This window comes from Onychostruthus taczanowskii, unplaced genomic scaffold (genome assembly GCF_017590055.1).
Source record: "Onychostruthus taczanowskii isolate IOZ18803 unplaced genomic scaffold, ASM1759005v1 scaffold28, whole genome shotgun sequence".
Lineage (NCBI taxonomy): Eukaryota > Metazoa > Chordata > Aves > Passeriformes > Passeridae > Onychostruthus > Onychostruthus taczanowskii.
Genome location: NW_024500128.1, coordinates 7,345,491 through 7,367,118, shown reverse-complemented (window position 1 = coordinate 7,367,118; position 21,628 = coordinate 7,345,491). Strand labels below are relative to the sequence as shown.

The 21,628-nt window shown below is 37.7% G+C and overlaps 1 protein-coding gene across 4 annotated transcripts in view; it reads right to left on the bottom strand.

Annotated features, from left to right (window-relative positions):
• Positions 1 to 4,687: 4,687 nt before the first annotated feature.
• The window catches only part of SEPTIN7 (septin 7), a 79,436-nt gene continuing 62,495 nt past the window's right edge, over positions 4,688 to 21,628 (bottom strand). For 2 of the 4 annotated variants that reach the window (XM_041407742.1, XM_041407741.1), the window contains exons 8-15: positions 19,941 to 20,033; positions 18,598 to 18,694; positions 16,487 to 16,538; positions 15,461 to 15,586; positions 11,317 to 11,337; positions 8,914 to 9,049; positions 6,221 to 6,360; positions 4,688 to 5,709 (exon numbers count right to left, since the gene is read on the bottom strand). In XM_041407742.1, coding sequence (XP_041263676.1) covers positions 5,670 to 5,709; positions 6,221 to 6,360; positions 8,914 to 9,049; positions 11,317 to 11,337; positions 15,461 to 15,586; positions 16,487 to 16,538; positions 18,598 to 18,694; positions 19,941 to 20,033 — 705 coding nt within the window. In that variant the 3' untranslated portion in view covers positions 4,688 to 5,669. The remainder of the gene's footprint in view (positions 5,710 to 6,220; positions 6,361 to 8,913; positions 9,050 to 11,316; positions 11,338 to 15,460; positions 15,587 to 16,486; positions 16,539 to 18,597; positions 18,695 to 19,940; positions 20,034 to 21,628) is intronic. The other 2 variants (XM_041407744.1, XM_041407743.1) reach the window with 2 other exon arrangements.

The window sequence follows — 21,628 nt, the reverse complement described above, 5'->3', positions numbered from 1 at the left end:
ACCTGTTCCAGTGCCTCACCACCCTCACAGCAAAGAACTTCTTCCTAATACCTAATCTAAACTTAATGTCAGTTAAAAACCATTATTCTCCCTTCTCCTTCACTCCATGCCATTGTTGAAAGTCCCTCTCCAGCTCTCTTGTAGGGCCCTTAGGTGTACTGGAAGTTGATCTTAAGGTCTCACTGGAACCTCCTCCAGGCTCAGCATCCCCAACTCCCTCAGCCTGTCTTCACAGGAGAGGTGCTCCATCCCTCTGATCTTTTTTGTGGCATCCTCAGGACTTGCTCCAACTGGTCCATGTCCTTCCTGTGCTGGCATCCCAGAGCTGGATGCAGCACTGCAGGTGGGGTCTCACCAGAACAAAGGGTCAGAATCCTCTCCCTCTCCCTGCTGGCCACGCTGCTTTGGATGCAGCCCAGGACATATTTTTTATCTGGGTTGCAAAGGCACATGGGTGGATCACACCCAGCTCCTTATCCATCAGCACCCCAAAATCCTTCTCCTTAGGGCTGCTCCTCTGCCCAGCCTGGATTTTGCTCGGGACTGCCACAACACATGCAGGATGTCAGATGAGTCAAGTCTGGGGAGAAGTAATTCAGCAGCTCCCCAAGGAGAGAAGGAAATTCTTAAGATTTCCAAATGAGAAAGTCTTGAGAACAGAAAAAGGATTCCTCTTGCCTCTCTGTAATCTTGCTACACTACAAAAATCTGGTCACTGTGACATGACCACTTTTTCCATTTCCTTTCATTGTGAAAGGCAGACTGGGGCAGGGGGTATCTGAGAAGCCAAAGGAATTATATTCCCTTAGTAAAGCAAAAGCATGAGTTTTATCTCGATGTATGTGGTCGAGCTGTCCCAGGGCAAGCTGAAATATGATCGCTTTCATTAAAAAACTGCCCTGTCTGCACAAAGCAAACGTCTTGGCTGCCTCAGAAACTCCTCCAGATGACAGTGCAGAAGTGATATGTTACAGAACCAGAGCTGCTTTTTCAACCAGGAGGGGAATGGATAAAAATTTTGACTTGTTTTCCTGTCAGTCAGCAGTTCCTTATGATACTGCTCAAAAATCTGTTCTACTGGTCATCCCCTTTTAATAGCGCAAGGGAAGAGAACAAGGTGCAGCATGCAGGAATTATCTGCAGCTGCAGCCACCACAGCAGCACTGCCTGGCACCCCAGGCCACTTGCAGGTCCCCCAGTGCTGCTGCTGGGTCCCCACCTGTAGTCTCAGATGCCCTCCTGCATCCCCTCCTGCTCGTGCAGTCACCCCAGGCAGCTGTGGATACCCAATGAACAGATCAAACTCTCCAGGCTCACAGCTACATATTCCTGGGACCACAGCAAGGGAAAGCCTTCTGTTCACTAGGCTTCCTCTCTGCTGCCCAGAGCCAAAGACAGCCAATAACCTCCATCAAGCCAATAGGATGGGAACAATGTTTTTTTCCAGCACCAGCAGGCGTTTAGATCTGGGTGTGGGGGAGGAATCCCATTGGCACCCCTGAAGGTGACCTGTGCCATTTTTACCAGAATATAACATACACTTCTAACGATGAACACTTGTGACTAGTTAGAAGCAAGGGAAGCTTCCAAGAGGAACAAGCTGAGTAATTCCTGGGAGAAGTAACCGTGTGGCAACAGGAAGGCAGGGTGGGCAAACCCACATTGTGGAGCAAAGCTCCAGAAGTGCTGCATTCCTGAAGGGTGCTGGCAGGGGCAGCCCATTTTCAGGAAGAGTAGCACAGCAGAACCTGGTGTGAGGAGCAGACTATCCTGATGGCTGGCCACCAAACCCACCACACACCCAGCAGAACAGGATACTCACCAGAATGTGGGATGATTTGGTTGTGGGGAAGGGAGCAACTGCCTTTGCTGAGGCTTGAACAGCTTAATGTCAGGAAACAGAGATGTTGGCAGTGGAGAAAAATCAACTGCATTGAGAGAGGCTTGGAAACCCAAGAACTGTGTGCAAAAACAACCTCATCAGGTAGTCCACAGGAAAAGTACATCCTTCCCTTGGGCACTAACACAGCCTGCCCTCACTACCCACAGACAAATCGGCCTGACAATGTTGCACAAACAGGAAAATGAACCCTTCATGTATTGGCTTGCTCCACAACTTCAGCTACAATTTCTCCTTATTGTCAAAGCATGAGCCAGTGATCCAGCCCAATTCTTGACTTCTATATTGATTTCTCTGTATTGAAGCTTTAAAAGCATTATTTTAAGCCATTTATATTTAAATCAGATTGAGGGGTTTCTTGAATCAATGAAGACAAAAGCAATCCTCTAACAATTAAGAATCTCTTATGCTTCCTATGGAAATTACGAAGAGGAAATGTAGATTTGCCTCATTCCCTGAGGCGCCCAATTGAGGAATGGTTTTGGCAGCCTGACTACAAGAGTACTCTGGTGAAACAGTGTCACCTGAACCAAAGAGGTCCAACGTGTGGCCTTTCAAGGAACCAGGGCATCAGCAGCTCACTAGGCTCACTGCCTATCAAATGGAAAACTGCAGTAAAAGCCAAAAGGACTTCAACACTCCCTCAAAACTTTGTATTTCATGCTGGAAGCAGCAATGCACAAAAAAACCCCCCTCCATTGCAGTCAGCCAGATAAGTTACCCACTGTGGGAATGTATTCCCACAGAAGAAAATCCCAAGTTTGCAGTCTTTACTCACTTCTTCACATATAAAAATATAAATGCATTTTCATACCTATATTTATCTAAAATGAAATATATTTATCCCCCATATTTAAGTACAATTGCACATTCAACAGGGCTGTTTCCAGTGCTACCCTTAGCAGGAGCAGGATTATTTTCCCTCCCTCACTACCTCTTTCACAGAACATACATTAAGCTGAATGGAGATCTTCATTCTCATATGAAAGCAGCAAAATTTCCAGTCCCACAATTACCTGAGACTGTTATTGAAGCAACTCCTGATACAGAAACACCCAACAGATGCATAGAACTGCTCCTTAACAGCTCTTTTTCTGTGCCTCTGCAGAGCAGCTGGTGTTTCCTGCATACTTTAAAAGAAACAGGAGACAAGTCCAGTACTATCCAGTGACACCTGGATGCAACGGGTTTCTGGCTGGTTCACATACACACCACAAAACCTCTGCTGCATGTGCTCGGAGCTCTGACACTAATTCAGGGAAATTTTAGTACCCAAATATCAGCAAGTAAAATGAGTTTTGGCTTTGCAGAAATAATACATTTAAATTATGCTTTGTTCAGTGGAAGACAAAAAAATTACAAACCTGGGCTGTCTCATAGTGCTTCTTTAGCTTACAGATTTTGTATTGGCTACACAGCTACTGTACTGCAGAGGTTCACACATCATTCTCAATTTTACTTTTTTGATACAAAAGCCCTAGTGCAGCCCAAACTCACCAAGAAAAGCCAAAGCATTTAAAAAAAAAAAAATGTTGAGGTAACAGAAATCTTCCACAAAAGAGAAATACTCCATTTCAGAAGAGAACACCAAACACATGCTCTTCATTTTCATTCAAATACAAATGTCATGTAATGGATTACACTGCCTAGAGAAGCTGTGGATGCTCCATCCCTGGCAGTGTTCAAGGCCAGGTTGGATGGGGATTTGAGCAACCTGCTACAGTGGAAGTTGTCCCTATCCATGATGTGGGAGCTGGAACTAAACCTAAAGAATCCTTCCAACCCAAACCATTCCATGATTATACGAATAATACAGAAGATCTAACAAGGTTATACAAGTTTCTGATCACTCCGAGTGTGAGAGGCTAGAGTGTAACAGTGAGGAGAATGAAGACCAGAATAGTGAAACCAAGTTTCCTGAAGAATGACATCTCTATTTCAGAGCAAATGGGGATGTTAAAGTACCAGCATATACCCATATAAAGTGCATCCTCAGTTTTGATGAGTCTAAAAAGCAGTTCAGAATTCTGTCCCAGATGGTAACTCTTACCTGGTTATTAAATTATTCAATTTATTGAATTAGACTGAAACTTGAGGGGCAGATGCAGGCAGTGTACATCCTCTGAGATGTATCACAGACCAGATTTTGCAATTCTATTTACTTGCAAGGGAAAGAAATGCCCACTTACTGATACTCAGTTGTCTTCTCTGAAAGAGATAGGCAGAATATCTGAAATGAGTTACAAAGAGCCCTTTATGCAGGCTACTGAGAATGCAATTTCTTTGAGAAGCTAGATGAATAAATCATATTTCTGTAATCATAACTCATGTAAAAAAAAAATTGAGCAGAAACAGAGTGGTAACAGGGATAATACAGGGAACATCTGCAAAAAAGAGATATTTTTCATTATTCCACAGGCAAACTGACGTAAGAAATCCCCATCAATTTTTAACAACCTACAAATGTGTTGCTTCCCACCCATTCACCAGATCCTCCTAAAAGCTTGCAGAAGGCACTAAGAACAGCAGGAGAAGCAGGACTGCCAGAAGGGGAGCTGGTGGGACACAGCACAGGGTGTGCAGGCACTTGGTGCCCTCTCCTGGGCACGACAGAAAGATCATTGTATAGCCAATTCAGAGCATGGACATGGAAATGGGGTCTTCTACATCTTAAACTGATTCCTCAGATGAAATAAAAGGCACAGATCACCCAGAGAGAAAGTTCACACATTTCCAGAGATGTACTCAGCTGTTCAACTCCATCACAATTCCTGACACAGCAGCACGTTACATCACAACATTGTTTATTATGTAACTTTTTACAATACAAACAAAAATACAGAAATGCAGTATATGAATACAGCTAAATGCAAAATGGTGATGTTTTTCTCGAGGCCATATTCCCATTTCTAGTAAAATAAAGAAAGACTGCACACAGGTAGAAACAGGTTGGTAGTTAACTCCACAATTTTGCCTAGAAATGACCTATAAATGCGTTTTCCTGCTACTTACCATAAAATGTAAAAAGGGAGTTAAAGGAAAGTTTTACTCACTGGTTCCTACCATATGAAAGAAGCTATATTCTATTTAGGAGGGCCAATATATGGAAAAATATCTAAATTAAATGTTATTACAAAAAATGAAGCAGTAATGAGATCCTTCTGGCTAAAGAAGTTACTAAATGAGAATAGCATATATTTAAAGAATCCAAAACATAAAAGGGTTGTTATAAAAAGCTTAGGTGCACTGTAAGCTTACAACTTTTGTTTTTCCATGTGTCCTTTTAAACAATGGAAGTGTCAAAAATAGGGTCAACTGTGTTAGACTAAATTACATTATTGTATATGCTGCACTGAATGGAATTTTTATTATAATAATAATAGAGAAGCATTGTTTGCATCATATTATGGCAATTCATCCTCACTAAAAACCGTCTAGAGTCCTGCATTTTTTTTATATCCTGTAAACCGTCAAACCACCAGAACATGATTGTACAACATTAAAATGTTTTCTTTTGCATTAAAATGACACCTGTCTTAAAAAAAAGAATGAAAAAGGTACTTAGAGCTGTTATTTTTCCAAGTACACAACACCCTAGACAATTCAAGGCATCTCATTCTCCATCAAAATTAACAAAAATTTGTCATGCTGTTAAATCCATTACTATGGATACGACTGGTGCAAAATTGGTCAAACGGATCCAACAAACACTGATGTCCAGGCTGGCATATTGGCAACTAATACATAACTGGTGGTCAAAATGATGCATTTAAAATATCTTCCCTTTCTTCTTATTCTTTTCCAAGGTTCTAAAATGACATAAAAAAAAAGTTTATTAAATAATGCATACAAGTTCTGTTTTTTAAAAAAAAATTATATACACCTTTTAAAACAGGCATTTAATAAGGCTTTTACTGGTTACAACACAATGTATGAAACTTACTGAGTACACAGTACTTGTACTGTGTGAATCAAGCAGTGCAGTTATCACCAGATTTCCCCTCCCAAGGACTGAGGGAATTAAACATTTTAATGCTCAGAACCTTAATTCCTCATCCCCCAGAAGTCTGATGCCATCTATCAGTATAAACATTTATTTATTTCCATAAATATATCTATGTGTAGGTGCCGTGTTTTTGCAGGCTAAAACCTGCTTTAGAGGCTAATAATCTTCTCACAATTGCTGAAACATGATCATTTGTAACTGAAAGTACTTCTCTTGGCTTTTAAGTGACACCTCCATAGCAGTCAACAACCATGGATGGACCATTACCATTACAGAATTTTTACTGTGAAATGCAGGACAAGACTCCAATTTACCTGGAAGAATTCTGTTGTTCCAAAATACGTTGTTGAGCCTCCCAGTTTGCTTTCTCATCCTCAAACTGACGACGCTTTTCCTCCAATTCTTTGTGTTGTGCCTCCAAATTCTTTTTCATTTGCTCATGGCGTCGCTGCAGCTGTAGAAGATTATAAACAGATTCAGTAGGTGCAGAAAACACAGCAACTTTTGGAACTGTACTAACAAACATCAGCAACCAAACTTACTAATCTAACAAAATTATGTATTCTATTTTTCTTTAGTGAAAGTAGCTCAGGCTAAAAACTCCAAGGTGATAGATATTGCCAGTAACAGAAACCAAAAGGTTATTAATCCCATAGCTTCATTTTACAGTTAACAGAAAATGCCCCAAATGTTACCCAGTTTACAAACACAATTTGCAAGCAGCTATGTTTGGCAAATGAAAGAAAATTTAAAAATACTTTGGTATTTGATGCATATACTAAGCAGCAAATTGCAGAGCATTTGAGTATCACTAATGCATAAAACAGCATAAATATAAATAAATATAAATAAATATTTGACTTCCAAAATATTGATTTCATCCCACAGCATTAACTATACTATGGATCTATTTAGAAAAAAATATTAAGGAGATTAATTAATTCACTAATTAAATGAACTAGTAGTACTGAGGAAGTGAATTGTCTACATTCCAAAACAGAATGAGAATTCTCTCCTGCAAGTTGCTGGGACAGACTGATAATCAAATGTGTTGTATGTGAGGATGGAAACAGTTGTTAGGAGAAGTGATTCCTTTAGTGTGGTGTAATGTTTTTTTGAATTGAGTTAAAACATAGAATGGTTTGGGTTGGAAGGGATCTTTAAGATCATTTAATCATCATTTGAGTATCATGGGATGCTCAAAGTCCCATCCAACCTGGCCTTGAACATGTTCAGGGTTGGGGTACCCACAACTTCTCTGGACAACCTGTTCCAGTGCCTCACCACTTTCATATAATAAAGAACTTTCTCCTCATATCTGATCTAAACCTACTTTCTTTCCATTTAGAGCCATTCCCCTAGTCCTGTCACTCCATACCCCTGTAAATAGTCCCTCTCCATCTTTCTTGTTGGGTCCCTTCAATCCTGGAAGGCCACAATTAGGCTACCACAAAGCCTCCTCTTTTCCAGGCTGAACAATCCCAATTCTCTTAGCCTTCACTCATAGAAGAGGTGCTCCATCCCTCTAATTGTCTTGGTGGCCTCCTCTGGACTTGCTGCAACAGGTCCATGTCCTTCCTGTGCTGGGACCCCAGAGCTGGATGCAGCACTGCGGTGGGGTCTCACCACAGTGGAGTAAAGAGCCAGAATCCCCTCCCTCCTCAACCTGATGTCCACACTTCAGAGAAAGTGATATAAAACTTCCTCTTTCCTTACTCTCTTGCATAACCCTGTTTTACACAGCCCTTGAAAACCTATTTCCTTTTACACATTTCTACATGGCACTGTCTGTTGCCTACTTTTCTACATTTACATAAATACAACAGAAGTTACAAAGCCACAAATGGTGAAGAAAAAAGACGAATTAATTGCATGAACATAAAAAACTGGTATCACAGGATACATTCAGTCAGAAAGTCATAAGATAGCCAGAAGTATTTTTTTTATATAACAAGGAGAATGTGGACACCAGAAGTATTAAAGGGTTCAAAAAGATTCAAGACAGAAATCAAAGAAAGGATAAATCAAGTGGCTACAAAAACCATGATCCAGATAGAACATATAGCTTTAAAATCCTCAAACTGCTGACTGGCATATCTTACTATTCATATCCCTATCTATTGAGTTCTCAAAAAAAAACCCAAAAAAACCACTATATTAATTAATTTTTTTTTCTTTGATCCAGTATGCCTTGGCACCTTACAGAGCCTAGGCTGCCAAGCATTTCAGCTACCCTTCCAAGTTTCCTCATTTTTCCTCAAATTTGGAGACAAACTTTCTTAAGGAACTTTGACAGTTGTGAATTTCTCTATTAGGCTTCTTGTGAGAAACTGTTTTCCCAAAAATTACTTAATTTCTTGCTTTTACTTAAGAAGTTTTACCCAAACCTCTAATTATAACAGTCCCTTAAAGAGATCATTTTCAGAGCCTCCTGAAGCCTGTAAAAAAATGGTTTGACTGTGAGGACTTCACCTGGAGATGACAGAAATTAGAGTTAAGTATCCACAGAATTTGTTCAAATAGTACCAGAAGACTGACAAAAACAAATCCCTGACTCTTCCTTAGCCTAGTAATTCTCATTTAGGTGAGATGCCTATAGGCATTGTGTCCAATTCCTGAAATGCTTTTTCAATACACACAACAAATGATCATTATTGCATTAGCTTATGTAAGCCATAAAGTCTCAAAAACTTTTAAAATCACATGGAAGAATAAGCACAAAATATTCCAAAGAAAAGTGAGAAGAAGAGGGTAAGAAAGTTAAGGAGTATTTTAACATGCTATGACTGAAAATAAAAATAGAATGCATGTGAACATTAAAATTATATTTTAACTTTAGATTTATACCATTTCAGCAAAGGCAAAAAGCTGATAAAGAAGAAGAGTGTTGTCTTTACAGATATAAATCAACTATGGAATCGATTATGTTGCAAAGTATTGGCAAAAAGTCCCACTGCTACACTTGTTCATACTCAAGTTATATTGGTGTTTAAAACATTTTGATTACCTCAGCTTCAGAGTCCTTCAGTTTCTGAACTTTTTCTTTGACTTTCATCTCGAACACCTGTTCCATTTCCATTTCCATTTTCTTCATTTTGGCTACATGCTCCCTCCTTTCCTCCTCCATCTGTGCCAATGGGCTCCTGCCATAAATCCAGAAGAAGCAGTTAGCTAGTAAGAACTTTTTTCCCTGTCTGTTAATTAGGACATCTGGAAAAAGCAAGATAAAAATGCTGAAGCAATAACATAAACACATTGCTGTAGGCACTGCTAGCTTAAATTCAATTTACATTATTATATTAACTGTTTAGATAAGCTTTACTCAAAGATATTTCATACAGTGTCTTTTCCTCCCCCATGATTGATTTATACTACATTTAGGTTAACAGAAACTCTTGACTTTTTATATGTAGAACCACCTGGTCATGGGAAGAGAGGAAATCAATGTTAAAACAAGAAAAAGAAAATTAGCATCTTCCAAGTGATCTTCAGGCATCTTTTTCTTCCCCATAATTCAAATATATAAAAAAATTAATGGACATAAGAAAATTAGGAGCACTGCAGACTAAAGTTCTATTTTCTCTCTGAATCTTCATTGTTCCCAAGTGAGCCCAAGAAATACTTAACATTGCAACTGTGTTGAATGCCATGGTCCATAGTTTTAAAGAGAGATCTGCTTTGCAAAAAAGGTCTGGGCAACTGAAAATCAGTATTTCAAAGTGTTAGTTGGAAGGTTTTTCTTTAGAAAGCAATTAATAAATGTAATGTACAAAAATAATGTACATTATTTTTATTTTTTCCATATACCTTATGGTATACTTTCCTGGATTGTACTGAATTTTTAAAGCTGTATAAGCCTGCTATCCATGTTGTGGTGATATGGGTTTTGAATAGTAAGTTTCACTGTAAACATCTACTATAACAGGATGATAGAGATCTAGTGATGATTGCTACAGAGTTATGTTAAGACTCTGCTGTTCCACAAAGAGCAATCAAACCAAATCACTGGCCTCTTATTTCAGTTTTGAGTATCTATGGCTTAAAAGGACAAAGTTTTAGCTATTGTGTTGGAGGAAAAGCTGATTATATTTAGAATCATTACAATTAATCAGCAGAGGATATCTAATGTATACATTAAACTGAATCTGAATTAATAGTTGCAACACTTGGACTTGTCAGTAAAACGCTGTATAATATACAGAACTGAAATTGATCTTCAGTTTAATTTTTACTTTAGTCCTTCAAAAGCCCAACTGCTAGCAATCTTTTACAAGGAAAAAATTAATGGTTAAACACAGGTGAGGTACAATAATGCAGAAAAATACTAAGGAAGTGAAAGAAGAGGTGAGTAGCAGTACTTGTGGAAGCTAAGCATCTGTCAAAACAATACTATTTTCTTCTAGAGATGTAAAGTTCTCAAATGCATCTGCTCTTCAAAAATTAATCTACAAACGAGAATAAATATTGAGGAATCATTGCTGCAGTTTTAACTTGAAAGAGGTGCAGAACTGTCCTTTGATTGAAAACTTAGTAAATCCAATGGGGATGCCATGCAAGCTGTATTTTGAGAAAGTGGTAAAAATCAGTCTGCACAGAAAATCTGATTAACTGACAAGTGAGCATTTACAGCTGAGAGCTTTACAACATAGGTCACAACTGGTTTTATTAGGTCCTAAGTATGTGACACAGATAAAAGCACATCACTGTATTTCAGGACAAAATGATATAAGGGATTTAAACAAAAACAAGCAAACAAAAAACCAGACACAAACACACAAAAAAAAAAAAAAAGAGCTGAAGGGAAAAAAAAACCACAAACCACTAAACAAAGATGTAAAACATTTAACTGATTTCAGAGGACATGTGCTCTAATAAGTCCTCTAAGTTATTCTGCAAAAATTAAAAATTATTCTAGATATGTGCAAAGAATCTCTGCAAGCAGGGAATAAGATAAAATTGTGGTCAGAAATTATTTAAGTTACTAAATCCCCAATTCAATGAAGAATTGTAAATTTACAGGTAAGGATAAAAACTCCACTAATTCTTTATAAGCATCTATATAAAGATAACTAAGCTATGGATAGAAACTGGGGGAATCCCATAATTTATGCACTTCTATTGATTTTTGAAATTTGACCAAATTTGACTTGAATCTTAGCCAAAAGGTTTCTAAAGAGGATGGCTTTTTACAGAGTTATTTATCACTGTAAGCATTTATAAATTCCTAAAATTTACAGTAGCACAGCTTTAGGAAAAAAAAACCGAAACCAACTGCTAGTGGAAAAAAACAATGCCAAGAGTGGGATACCAGGAAACTGTTTTAAATTTGAAACATCAAACAGTGAAATCCTTTTTGTGTTTACAGAATTTTTGTCTTAAATTTTTTGGAAAAATTTAAATCACCACTTACATGCCTTCAACTGTGTCAAATCTAAAAAACAAAAAATACAGAGGCTTAGCTTAGCATGCTTAAATAAAACCACAAAACCAAAAAGCAATAATTTAAAAAAGTAAATTCAATATTATTAGATTCCTAAAGCTAATTATGTGCTCCCCCAAAAGCAAATTTTTCATACTAAAAGGAAAAAATTGTTAGTTAAAGCTTGCTATATTTATTTCAAATTCAATTAGTTGATCACTACATCATGTCAGTATTAACGCAGGTTTGATGTGCAGATGCTTTCAGGAAGACTTTTCCTACAACATCTATGCTTTTAAATAGATTTTAAATATTTTAGTGACACGAAGCACCACTTGCTCTATACAAGCATTCGGAAACCAATGCCACCTGGAGGCTTATCTCCTCGTTTAGAATTTGTCGGCCAGCAGAGACCCGAGTACGGAAGGCCCGCAGGCAGAGCGCTCGGCTCCCACGGCCAGCAGAGGTCTCAGCGGCGGCTCGGCTGCAGCGTCACCTCCCCGGGCACCGGGATGCTGCGCCCAGCGTGCCTCGGCTCAGCGGAAAACGGGCTGAAAACCAGCTCTGAGCTCACCATCCTCTCACATGGCCTTCAGGCCATCACGGCTGTTTCACAGAACCCGCCAAGAGTACAGGCAAAAGGAGCTGGAAGTGGCCAGGCTCAGCAGTCAGAGGGACTCGAGCATCGTGTATTTTGTTACCCTGAATCAATGACGGACAAGACCCATCTTTACGACTTACAATATGACTTTCAATAAAAATAAGATTTTACTTTTAAATTCACTGAAGATAGCAGCTTCATACAGCAAACCAAAAAGATTTCTCGATTTACAACATCTGAATTTCAGAGCAAATGCCAATTTTCTCACATGTCACATAGTACACTTGTGAAACTGCAATTACCACATGATTTAAAGAGACAAGTTACCTACATATGTGAAGACCACCTTGACATTTAATTTTTTTAATGGTTAGGATGATATTGAAAATTTGACAAATCAGACTAAACCTAAAATACAAAAAAACCCTCCATAACCATGGAAAAGACATGCTTTGGATTGCTCCTAAGTTAACAAATTACTTACAGAACAGTCAAGTTTCACCAAATCAGAGTTAAGATTATTAACTGGACAGAAAAATGCTTCAATTAATCTGCACAGTATCATTAAAACTTGTAGCACATACTTCTCTTTGTTTTCACATTAGCATTTTTGTCTAAAGAAATATGTTAACAGCTGCATGAAAAACTGAGATCTGCTACGATCATAAAAATACAGCTGTTTGAAAGCTACAAAAGGTCAGTCCTACAGCTCCAACAGCTGCCAGCAGGAGATACTTTTGGAAAAGTACAAGCACCACTGCATGTCTCCTGGTATGTCTGCCCTCCCAGTCTCAAAACCCAGCAGCTTAGGAGTTTCCAGAGCCAGGGGGTGTATCTGTGTTTAACCATATGCTTGTAATACCACCAGACAGCATCAGAGCATGTCTCCATTCTCACACAGAGATACAGGATCTGTCTCCCATGCAAGAATCAATATTGCTCCCATTTGAGACACAGACACTTCTTTCAAAAGGCCAGCAGGCAAGCATAAAATTCCTAAGGGAGATACAGATAAACTGTTAATATCTGTTCCTCCCCCTCAGTTTCCAGGAGGCACATATTAGGAAGATTTCTTCTATGCTGCTTCAATTATACTAGATTAAAAACCAAAAGCTACAAAAACACACTGAAGTCAAAAATGCATATTAAAGCTTAAAAAAACCCCAAAAAGCAACAAACTCCAACTCAACATATGGTTAAGGTACAAACAGAAAAATAGCATCAGCTGCTTCATAACCAGCACATGCAATCAAAAATTTCATGCATTTACTTATTAAGTCACCCTGTGTTCTGGGGAACAAACTCTTACAAAATGTTCGAAATAGTCTTTGTAAGTTTGCAATATACTTTGCCATCTTTCAGATGGCTGAATCAAACTGCAATTATTTACTCGTTCTCTTGAATAAAAAAACCCTGATAGCAAAGAGCACCAATTGTATTTTTTCATCTCTGAGCTGCAGTACTGCAGTGCTCCAAGTAACAGATTTCTAAAGGAGAAAATAGTTCTAGAAGGCACATTCACCTGGAGATATTCAGGTGGGACAGTACAGTGATCTGAAGTGACAGGAGATGCAAAATGAGCATGCTTCAGAAAGCAAAGTAATTCCAAACCCTCGTAGTGTAGGTTCTGGCTCAAAAAGAAGTATCAGCAATGCTATCAGAAACTGAGTGGGGTGGAGGGGTGAATGAAGATCACAAAGAGTTTTGAAACCTACTCATATATGTATTTTTGTATAAAATAACATCTTATTGTATCTGCAATATGGGAACAAAAAATAATTTTAAATAGTGACTCTATTGTTATTTTTAAGAATGCAGAATAACCAGTCCTCTTACATGGATGAGGTAACAGACTGAGTTTGTAGGTGCAGACTAACACAAATCTAAGCAGGTACAAAACAAAAATAGTAAAAGTGCTGTCACTAAAATTCAGATTTTCCAAAATCTCAGGAAAACATACTAAGATTTTGAAAGGTATATAAGAAACCCCAGTATTTAACAACACACACAGAAAAATGTAAACAACTTCCTTTGATATTCGAAATAACAATGGGGGGGGGGGGGGGATTTTAATTGGGGGGGGGGGGGGGGGAATTTTAATTTTCAGTACAGTAATAGCAAATAATAATACAATAAAAAGCACACCAATAGCAAGTTAGAAGTCCTGGAGAAAATGCACAATTTTCTCTTCTGCACTCCTCTTACTACATTTTCATCTGACATGCTTGCTATGTGCACTCAGAAGCCTTGAGTCAGGGATAACATGATGGCAAGAAACATGACAGTGAGAAGAAGTAACCACAATGTTATGGATACATATATTTGAAAACTAGTATTTTTAAGACTTGACCTCATTAGCAACACATCTTAAGTGCAAGTACACTTCTGAAGAGTTGCTACAACTGACATAAACTATTACATTTTTTGTCAGTTATGAGCAGGGAAGTCTCATGTAGACTCACACTAGATGAAACTAAATCATGTCCACGTAAATCATTCCCACACAACTTTTAAAGCATTAATAGAGTGTAGAACAGACATTTCTTTAGTGAAAAATGGCTTTGTAGCTGTCGTATGGGTGCAAATAGCAGGTATTTCCAACTATTTTCAGGTATCTTTTACAGGAAGAACAGCTGTAGTTTTGCATACCATTAGCTGAAAAGAACAGTACCCTGCATTGTGATTGAGAAATTTGTACTTAAATATAGTACAAAATAAGAGCACCATTAATTAATAATTATTTAATCACTAATTACTGTTGATGCAGTTACTACATGCAGAGCTGAATATCTGAATGTAGCTATTCTTAAACAGCATTATACAATTCAGAAAACAGTAGAGCCTAGTTTTAAATCTTTCAGTAACTTCATCAGGTTGGCAAACAATTTCTTGTCAGAGGTAATAAAAATGACATACCAGAGCTTGCAAAAACAGCTACAAAAGCCCCCAAACACTGCATTGTAACTCCCTTCTCACAAAAGATAATGATGTTGCAATAATTCCCCTGCCATGATAAGCAGCCATATGAGTTGCTAGAGCAGCATTTCGAAGATGACAGTAGCAGGTCTGCTTTTTCAGAGTTTCTAAACAAATATGAACCCATTCTTCTCAAAAACATCCCTGACACAGTAGTATTGATCATTCACGCAGAAGAACCAAAAATTCCAAAAGTAACATATAAACCAAAATAGAAATTAATGCACGAGAACTTTGCAGTATCAGTGAAATAGAACTCTGAGCAAATATAACAATTATCTTCAAAACTGAATCTACTATTTAGCATGTTCAGTGAAACTAGTGTCAATCTTAGTGAAAGAGGGAAAAAACCCCAAATTACAAGTAAACAAGAGGCTGTCTCCTTTCAGACACAGCAAAGAGACAACTGACTGAAGGCTATATACATACAAACCCACTGGCATCCCTCCCCAAGAAACCCAAAACTGAAAATACCACCACACATTCACCAAACCAGTCAACCAAAACCAAGGGAAAGTAAAAAGATTAAAGTGCAATACAGCCTTAACAGGAACTTACTTTGTTAGCTGCCCTTTATTTTTGTTGTTGTCAACACCGTTGTATGTAACAGCTGCCAGTTTTCTGCTTCTGTAGTTCTCATAATGTACATTGTTAGTAACATCCTTCAGGTCCTGCATATGAGTTCTGTCAATAAGTGTAATTTATCAGCTTAGTGCATAAATACAAAATACTATCTGAAAAATCAGTCCCTGTTAATTTTCAGATTTATTTGAATTTAATTATATCCCTCCATTAATGTCCCATTTCCCACAATGTTTTTATTCTACCATTTAAATTGGAGCTCTCAGGACAGAAAAAGCACAGAAACACCAGGTTATTTTGCACCAAACTATCTAAAGCTTGCAATACTCCAAACACTAACTTAAAGGATCAGTCTTTGGAAAGTTTGAGTTCTGTGGATAAACTTGCAAGTATTTGATAGGCAGATAAGAAAACTGTGTATTACTACTGCAGTAGGTGAGAAAAAGCATGTCAGGCAAGAAGCAACAAGCCAAAACTTTCCAGTTTCTATCTTTTAATTCTACATGTTTAATTCTAAATGTTAAGTTAAAGACTAAGCTGAAAGCATTCACTTCTTTTCATAATTGTCCATTGTCAGCTGGGAGAAAAGCAAAGCTTAGGAATCAAGCTAACAGCAGATGTCAGCTAGTGGACTGCTAGAAGCACAGAACTCAGCACCTAACACAACAAAGCACAGGAAGTCTTGTTTTAGGTAAACTTTCAGTGCTGAAGTTTTTAGAAAATGCCTGCAACTACGTACACATCAGCACTAAGAGATAACTCAAGCTCCTATGGACTGGTAACAAGTAACAGAAAAAGAAATCACAAAAAATTCACTACCAACACTACTGCTTGCTAAGTATATGGTTAAACAAGTTACCATAAAATGTAAGATAACTGCTTACAGTTAAAAATACGGGAATTCATATGAACTCATTATCTCAAATTCCTTTTTCTCCAATGTAGGACTTCCCAATCTCTGAGATATACCAGAAGACTTAACGTTAAGTATCAGTTACTTACCTTATCAACATGTTCCTCAGAATTGTGAAGTCACAGTGTTCACCATTTTCAACTGCAAGAAGAAGTAAGCTTTTGTTGAGATGCCAACCAAAATCTGTGCTTTACAGAGAGGTAAGATGCCACTCATCTACATTCATTCCAACAACAAATTACTCCCACAGCCTTCCTTACTCAAACAACATGTGTGTTAGCAGAAGGAAAACATTAACATAACTATAATAATGTGTCTTACTAGCAGAGTTCCTATGCTCCCCTAAGCCATATTGGCAAACTGTACTGAGTCAGTGCAGCAGAATAAGCTACCACAAGAGAAGCACAGTTTTGCCAGTTTAACTATTTCATCCTTTGGCTGCCTGATAGCACAGCTGTGTAAGGATCAATTGTGTAAGGATCAGACACTAAGGGAAGACTTCAGTCTAGATCCAGCTATATCTAAAAACCTTTAAAAGACAGACTCAACCTGTTTGCCCCTGCCCAATAAGTTGCAGAAATCTTCATTTCAATTTTAATATAGATTGAGTTCTTCATTAATGAAGCAAAGGAAGGTTGTGTACTGAATTTGATGCACCAACCTACAGATCAGAGAGCTGGCAGCTGTCACTATGATGTCATTATAAATGCCACCTATTCCACTGGGCCTGTCACTAAAGTAGAAGAGGCTGATGCTGTGAGTGGCATCTCCCTGAGAGATCATGGAATGACACTGGAGAAAAATGCACACTCCAGACCTCTCTGATGTGCAGACAGAGAAAGCAACACACAAGGCTCTTAGCACACACAAAAGAAAGGCATAGGGCATGTTCCAGTGTGCCTCTGAAGTAAAGACAGACATTGTCATGGCAAGGAGGGAAAAAGCCAAGATGAAGGAATTAAATAGCCCAAGTAAATTCAGTGAATCCTACAGAAAAATGCAGAACATTGCCACTTTGTGCGTTCATTCTTGTATCTGCACTCCTGCATTATTTTATTCCATGGTTTTACACAGACTGGTAAATTCCACTCAGATGGTACATGAAGTCATACTCTCAAAAAAGCATCATCTCTGTCCTGACAGACTGAAAGCCACTGCAAGAGGCTCCTTTTAGTTAGGCTAGCTCTTCCTTTCCAAAAGTCATACAATCGCGAACATGAAACCTTTCAGAAATTTGTTTTAAAATAAAGAAAATGAGCACGATTTTGCACATCTCCAAATGCCAACAGAAGAGCCTGAAATAAAGCTTGATCTTCTCTGATGCAGCTGGTTTTTACTTTCTGCCAAACCTCATTTCCTGCCAGACATGCACTTCAAAGTGTTACAGCATTCCTTTTTAAAGTATTGGTCCATACACTGCTTGTTGGCTGAGGTTTTTTTGTCTGTTTTACACTGCATCCAATTTATAGTCCATTGCCCTTGGAAGGCAGAAATAGTGAGGGAAAAAAAAATTCCTCTTTATTCAATATATGCACACCAAAGGAAAAAACTCAATGATCTGAAAAAACAGTCTAATAGTGATTGCTTTACTACAAAGTGTGGTGCAAGTCGGGCCATGTGGCATTTGAAATATATGAAAGGCATTAAAGCACAAGAAATGGCTGCCAGAAGAACATGCAGTTATCTTCAAGTCGCTATAGCAATAGACAGTAAGTTTTAAATAAATAAAAAAAAAATAAATTAAAAGTATTCTATTCATTACCAGGTACCTTTCCGTTGCTATACCCCAGCACTTAAGACTCAGATGTTTTGGGAAAAATTGTATTTATGACAATTGAACCGATCAAATTAATATTTATAATGTGAATGCTCTAGAGAGAGGAATTTAGTACACAGGTTTTAGATGAAGATAATTAAGGTAAAAAAGCTAGAAAACAACTGTAATTTAAGTCACATCATTACCTGCAATAAATTACTACAGGTTTTACAATTTCTCACTGAGGCTTAAAAAGAAATCTGCTTGCAAAGTTACACGTTGTCAAAACCTTTACCTTGTTCCAATATTGTCAGAATAACAAAATGATATATTCAATTAATTTCCAGACCAAAGATCATTGAAATTAAGTATTTCAAACATTTCAAATACAGACTCATATCTAGTAAGTTTTAAATGGATTAAAAAATCACAAGAAAGCCTTACCTTCTGCAACACCCCATGGGTACTGCCTTCCTCTAACTCTCTTGCCATTGACTTCAATGATCGTATTACTACCTACCACAGCAAGAGGTAAACGGTCCTACAAGATAAAGTATGACTTTAAAAATCAAAATCTGCTGTCAAAAGATACTGAAAGCATGCCCATGTATCAACTTGACATAAGCTAGGTCAGTGCTGTAACACTGCAATACAGCTAACCCAAAAAAAAGTGCAAGAATGGTGATGTTTATTGACCTCTGACCAGTTTAATGACTTACATATACACACACTCCTTCTGAACTCCTTATGCTACTGCATTCTGTAAATCTAGTTAAGGAACAGACATCACTGTTACTTAGTAAGCTATGCAAGAGGCAAACCATTTCCTATTTATTCAACTGCACAATTATTGACCCAGTCATATACCTACTGGCTACAAGGGCTGTTACTTTGACTGGATCTTGTACCCAATTTTCAAAGGTTTGGCAAAGAACTACATCAAGTTCTTGTTTTCAGCTGAACTGAGAATGCCTCCAGTGTAACAAGCAACAAAGGAGCCAAGAGCAGCTTCAAGGGGCAGAAAGGGACAGAGAACTAAGCTCAGTATTTTGCATTTTTGTTTTTGCTTTTATTCTCTTCTTCTCTAGGCTTAGTCCCAGAATATCTTCCATTTTTTGTCCTATTTGTGTTTATCTATCCTAGGAGATTTCCCCAGTAAAAAAAAAAAAAAAAAAAAAATTAAAAGCTCTTACAAGCTGTTACAGCTAATGAACAAACAGAAGCAAGGCTCAAGAAACATACACAAGATGGACTCCAAACATGAAAGAACAAACTGAAAACATGATTAAACTAAGAAAAAGCCTTTCAGCAGCCTGACAGTCCTTTTGATTTTCTTTATAGTCATTTATCTCCATTAGGGTTTCAGTGTATCAATCAGCCAGAGAGCTATTAGCTGTAATGCACACACTTTTATGCCACTGCATACCTCCGTCTGAAAGAAAACCCTTGACTCCTACAAAGCTCAGAACCAAAAAAAAAAAAAAGTGGTAGGCTGTGGAGGGTGGATAGAAGTCAAATAAGGATGAATTTTAAAAAGTGATCTTTAAGATTTCATTAATGAGCATGTGATCCAGTGCTCTCATTCTGAATTTTAGCCGTTGAAGGACTTCGATGACTTAATGTCATTCAATTGCTTCTGATAAGGAACACTGACCCTTAGGACAGCTTTACATCAGATTTCTATATTCTAAACACTTTGGTGTGCTCTTCTTTAATGACAGAATGCTTTTCACACTCAACCCCTCTTGCCCCTCCACAAGCACTTTTTCAAAAGAAAATTAGTTTACCTTTATCTTTTTAACAATCTTATTTTCTTCTTCATCATCTGTTTCTGGAAATTCATATATTTTAATTTTGTGTTCTTGGATTTCTTTCATTATCTAGAAACAAAATTATTATTTGTTTGAGGATTTCATACTTTATAAACAGCCTGATTTTTTTTTCCCTGCAGTCTGATTCTCCTCCTTTTGTTAGATACATAAAATCCTTTAGATTACCCTGACTTAAACTGCAACACAACTTGCACATTTAACACCACCAGGTGACCCCCAAAGGGTTAATAGTGTGACCATCTCTCCTTAGCCAAGAGCAGACACAATGAGAGCTAGAGCCCTCCCAGCTACCAGAATATTATCCACCAACACAAGACAGCAAAAATTAATACTAGTTTTCTACAACAGGACAAACAAGAGGTTTACTCTAATGGTAATTCTGCCTGCGTAGAATTAGGTGCAAAACCTAATACAACAAACTGTCAGACCAGTTTTGCAATTGGGTTCTTTATAAAACCAGGTACTTGAACAAATAATTGCAGGCACACTTTATCCCTGAGTTCCCACAACAGCTACTGCTGCCACTCCTTTCCTGTTTCCATCTTACCTGAGCATCACTTGCTTGAAGCAGGATCACCTGCCTCTTTTAATAGAGCTTGTGACTGATGGACTAACTCTAGTAGTTAGCACTGTTGAAAAACATTCACAAGCAATAATGAAAATAAAGTGACTGTCCTGTTTTGATGCTATATTTGTCTAAAGGGTATTTTTAAAAGCAAGCTGATTAGTTTTGCAGAATTTTAGGATGGAAAAATATCAGACCATTTAGCTGACAGCTGCACTGCAGAGCCCTGGGGAATATTTCTGGCTCACAGGTTTGCAGTCTTAGGAGAAGTTAAGTTTCCAAATCATGCAAGGACTTATTTTCAAAGTTTGGCTTGGGAAAGTCTCTCCTATTTAACATCCACTCATTGATAAAGCTGCTCATATATTTAGAAATATTCTGTGTTCTACCAATTTTTTTCCTTTCTTTTTGTCATCTAATTTTTAATCTTATCTAATTAAATCAAGAGTTTTACACACAACACCTCTTAATGCCACCTTCTTTTCTGAACTCTGTATTCTTCTAAACTATAACCGAATAGAGTTTGATAAAAAAAAACTTTATGTCTTCTCTTGTTCTGGGTCCTCCTTGTCCTCTTCATACAAGACTACAAAGCTTAACTGTTCTACTCTGATAATGCAGCTGAAAATAAAACATAAACCACTTGTAGACACTCACAGCAAATACATTCTACAAATACAAAGACATTGTATCAGTTGTATCAATGTTAGAATTATCTGACCATCTTTAAAATGCATTACCACACCCAAGAGTGAACAAGTTTACTGATTCTCGTATAATACCTGAGGTATCTTTAATAATTACAGTGCATCAACATAGAAGTGGATACCTCAATGCAATCAGTAAAACTGTGATACTGTTGGATACCTTATTTTTTTAACACACTTCTTTTAGGCACCTAAATCCTGAAAGCTTCTTTCCTCCCTTACTGATTTTTATCTCAGTGAATTATTTTACTTGCCAAGAAACATACTATACTTGAAACCTCTTCCCCTGAGGACAGAAACAAGATTATTTCACCAAGAATTATAATTAAATCTAGAGATATAAATTACTTAGCTTTGCTGTCTCAAGTTAT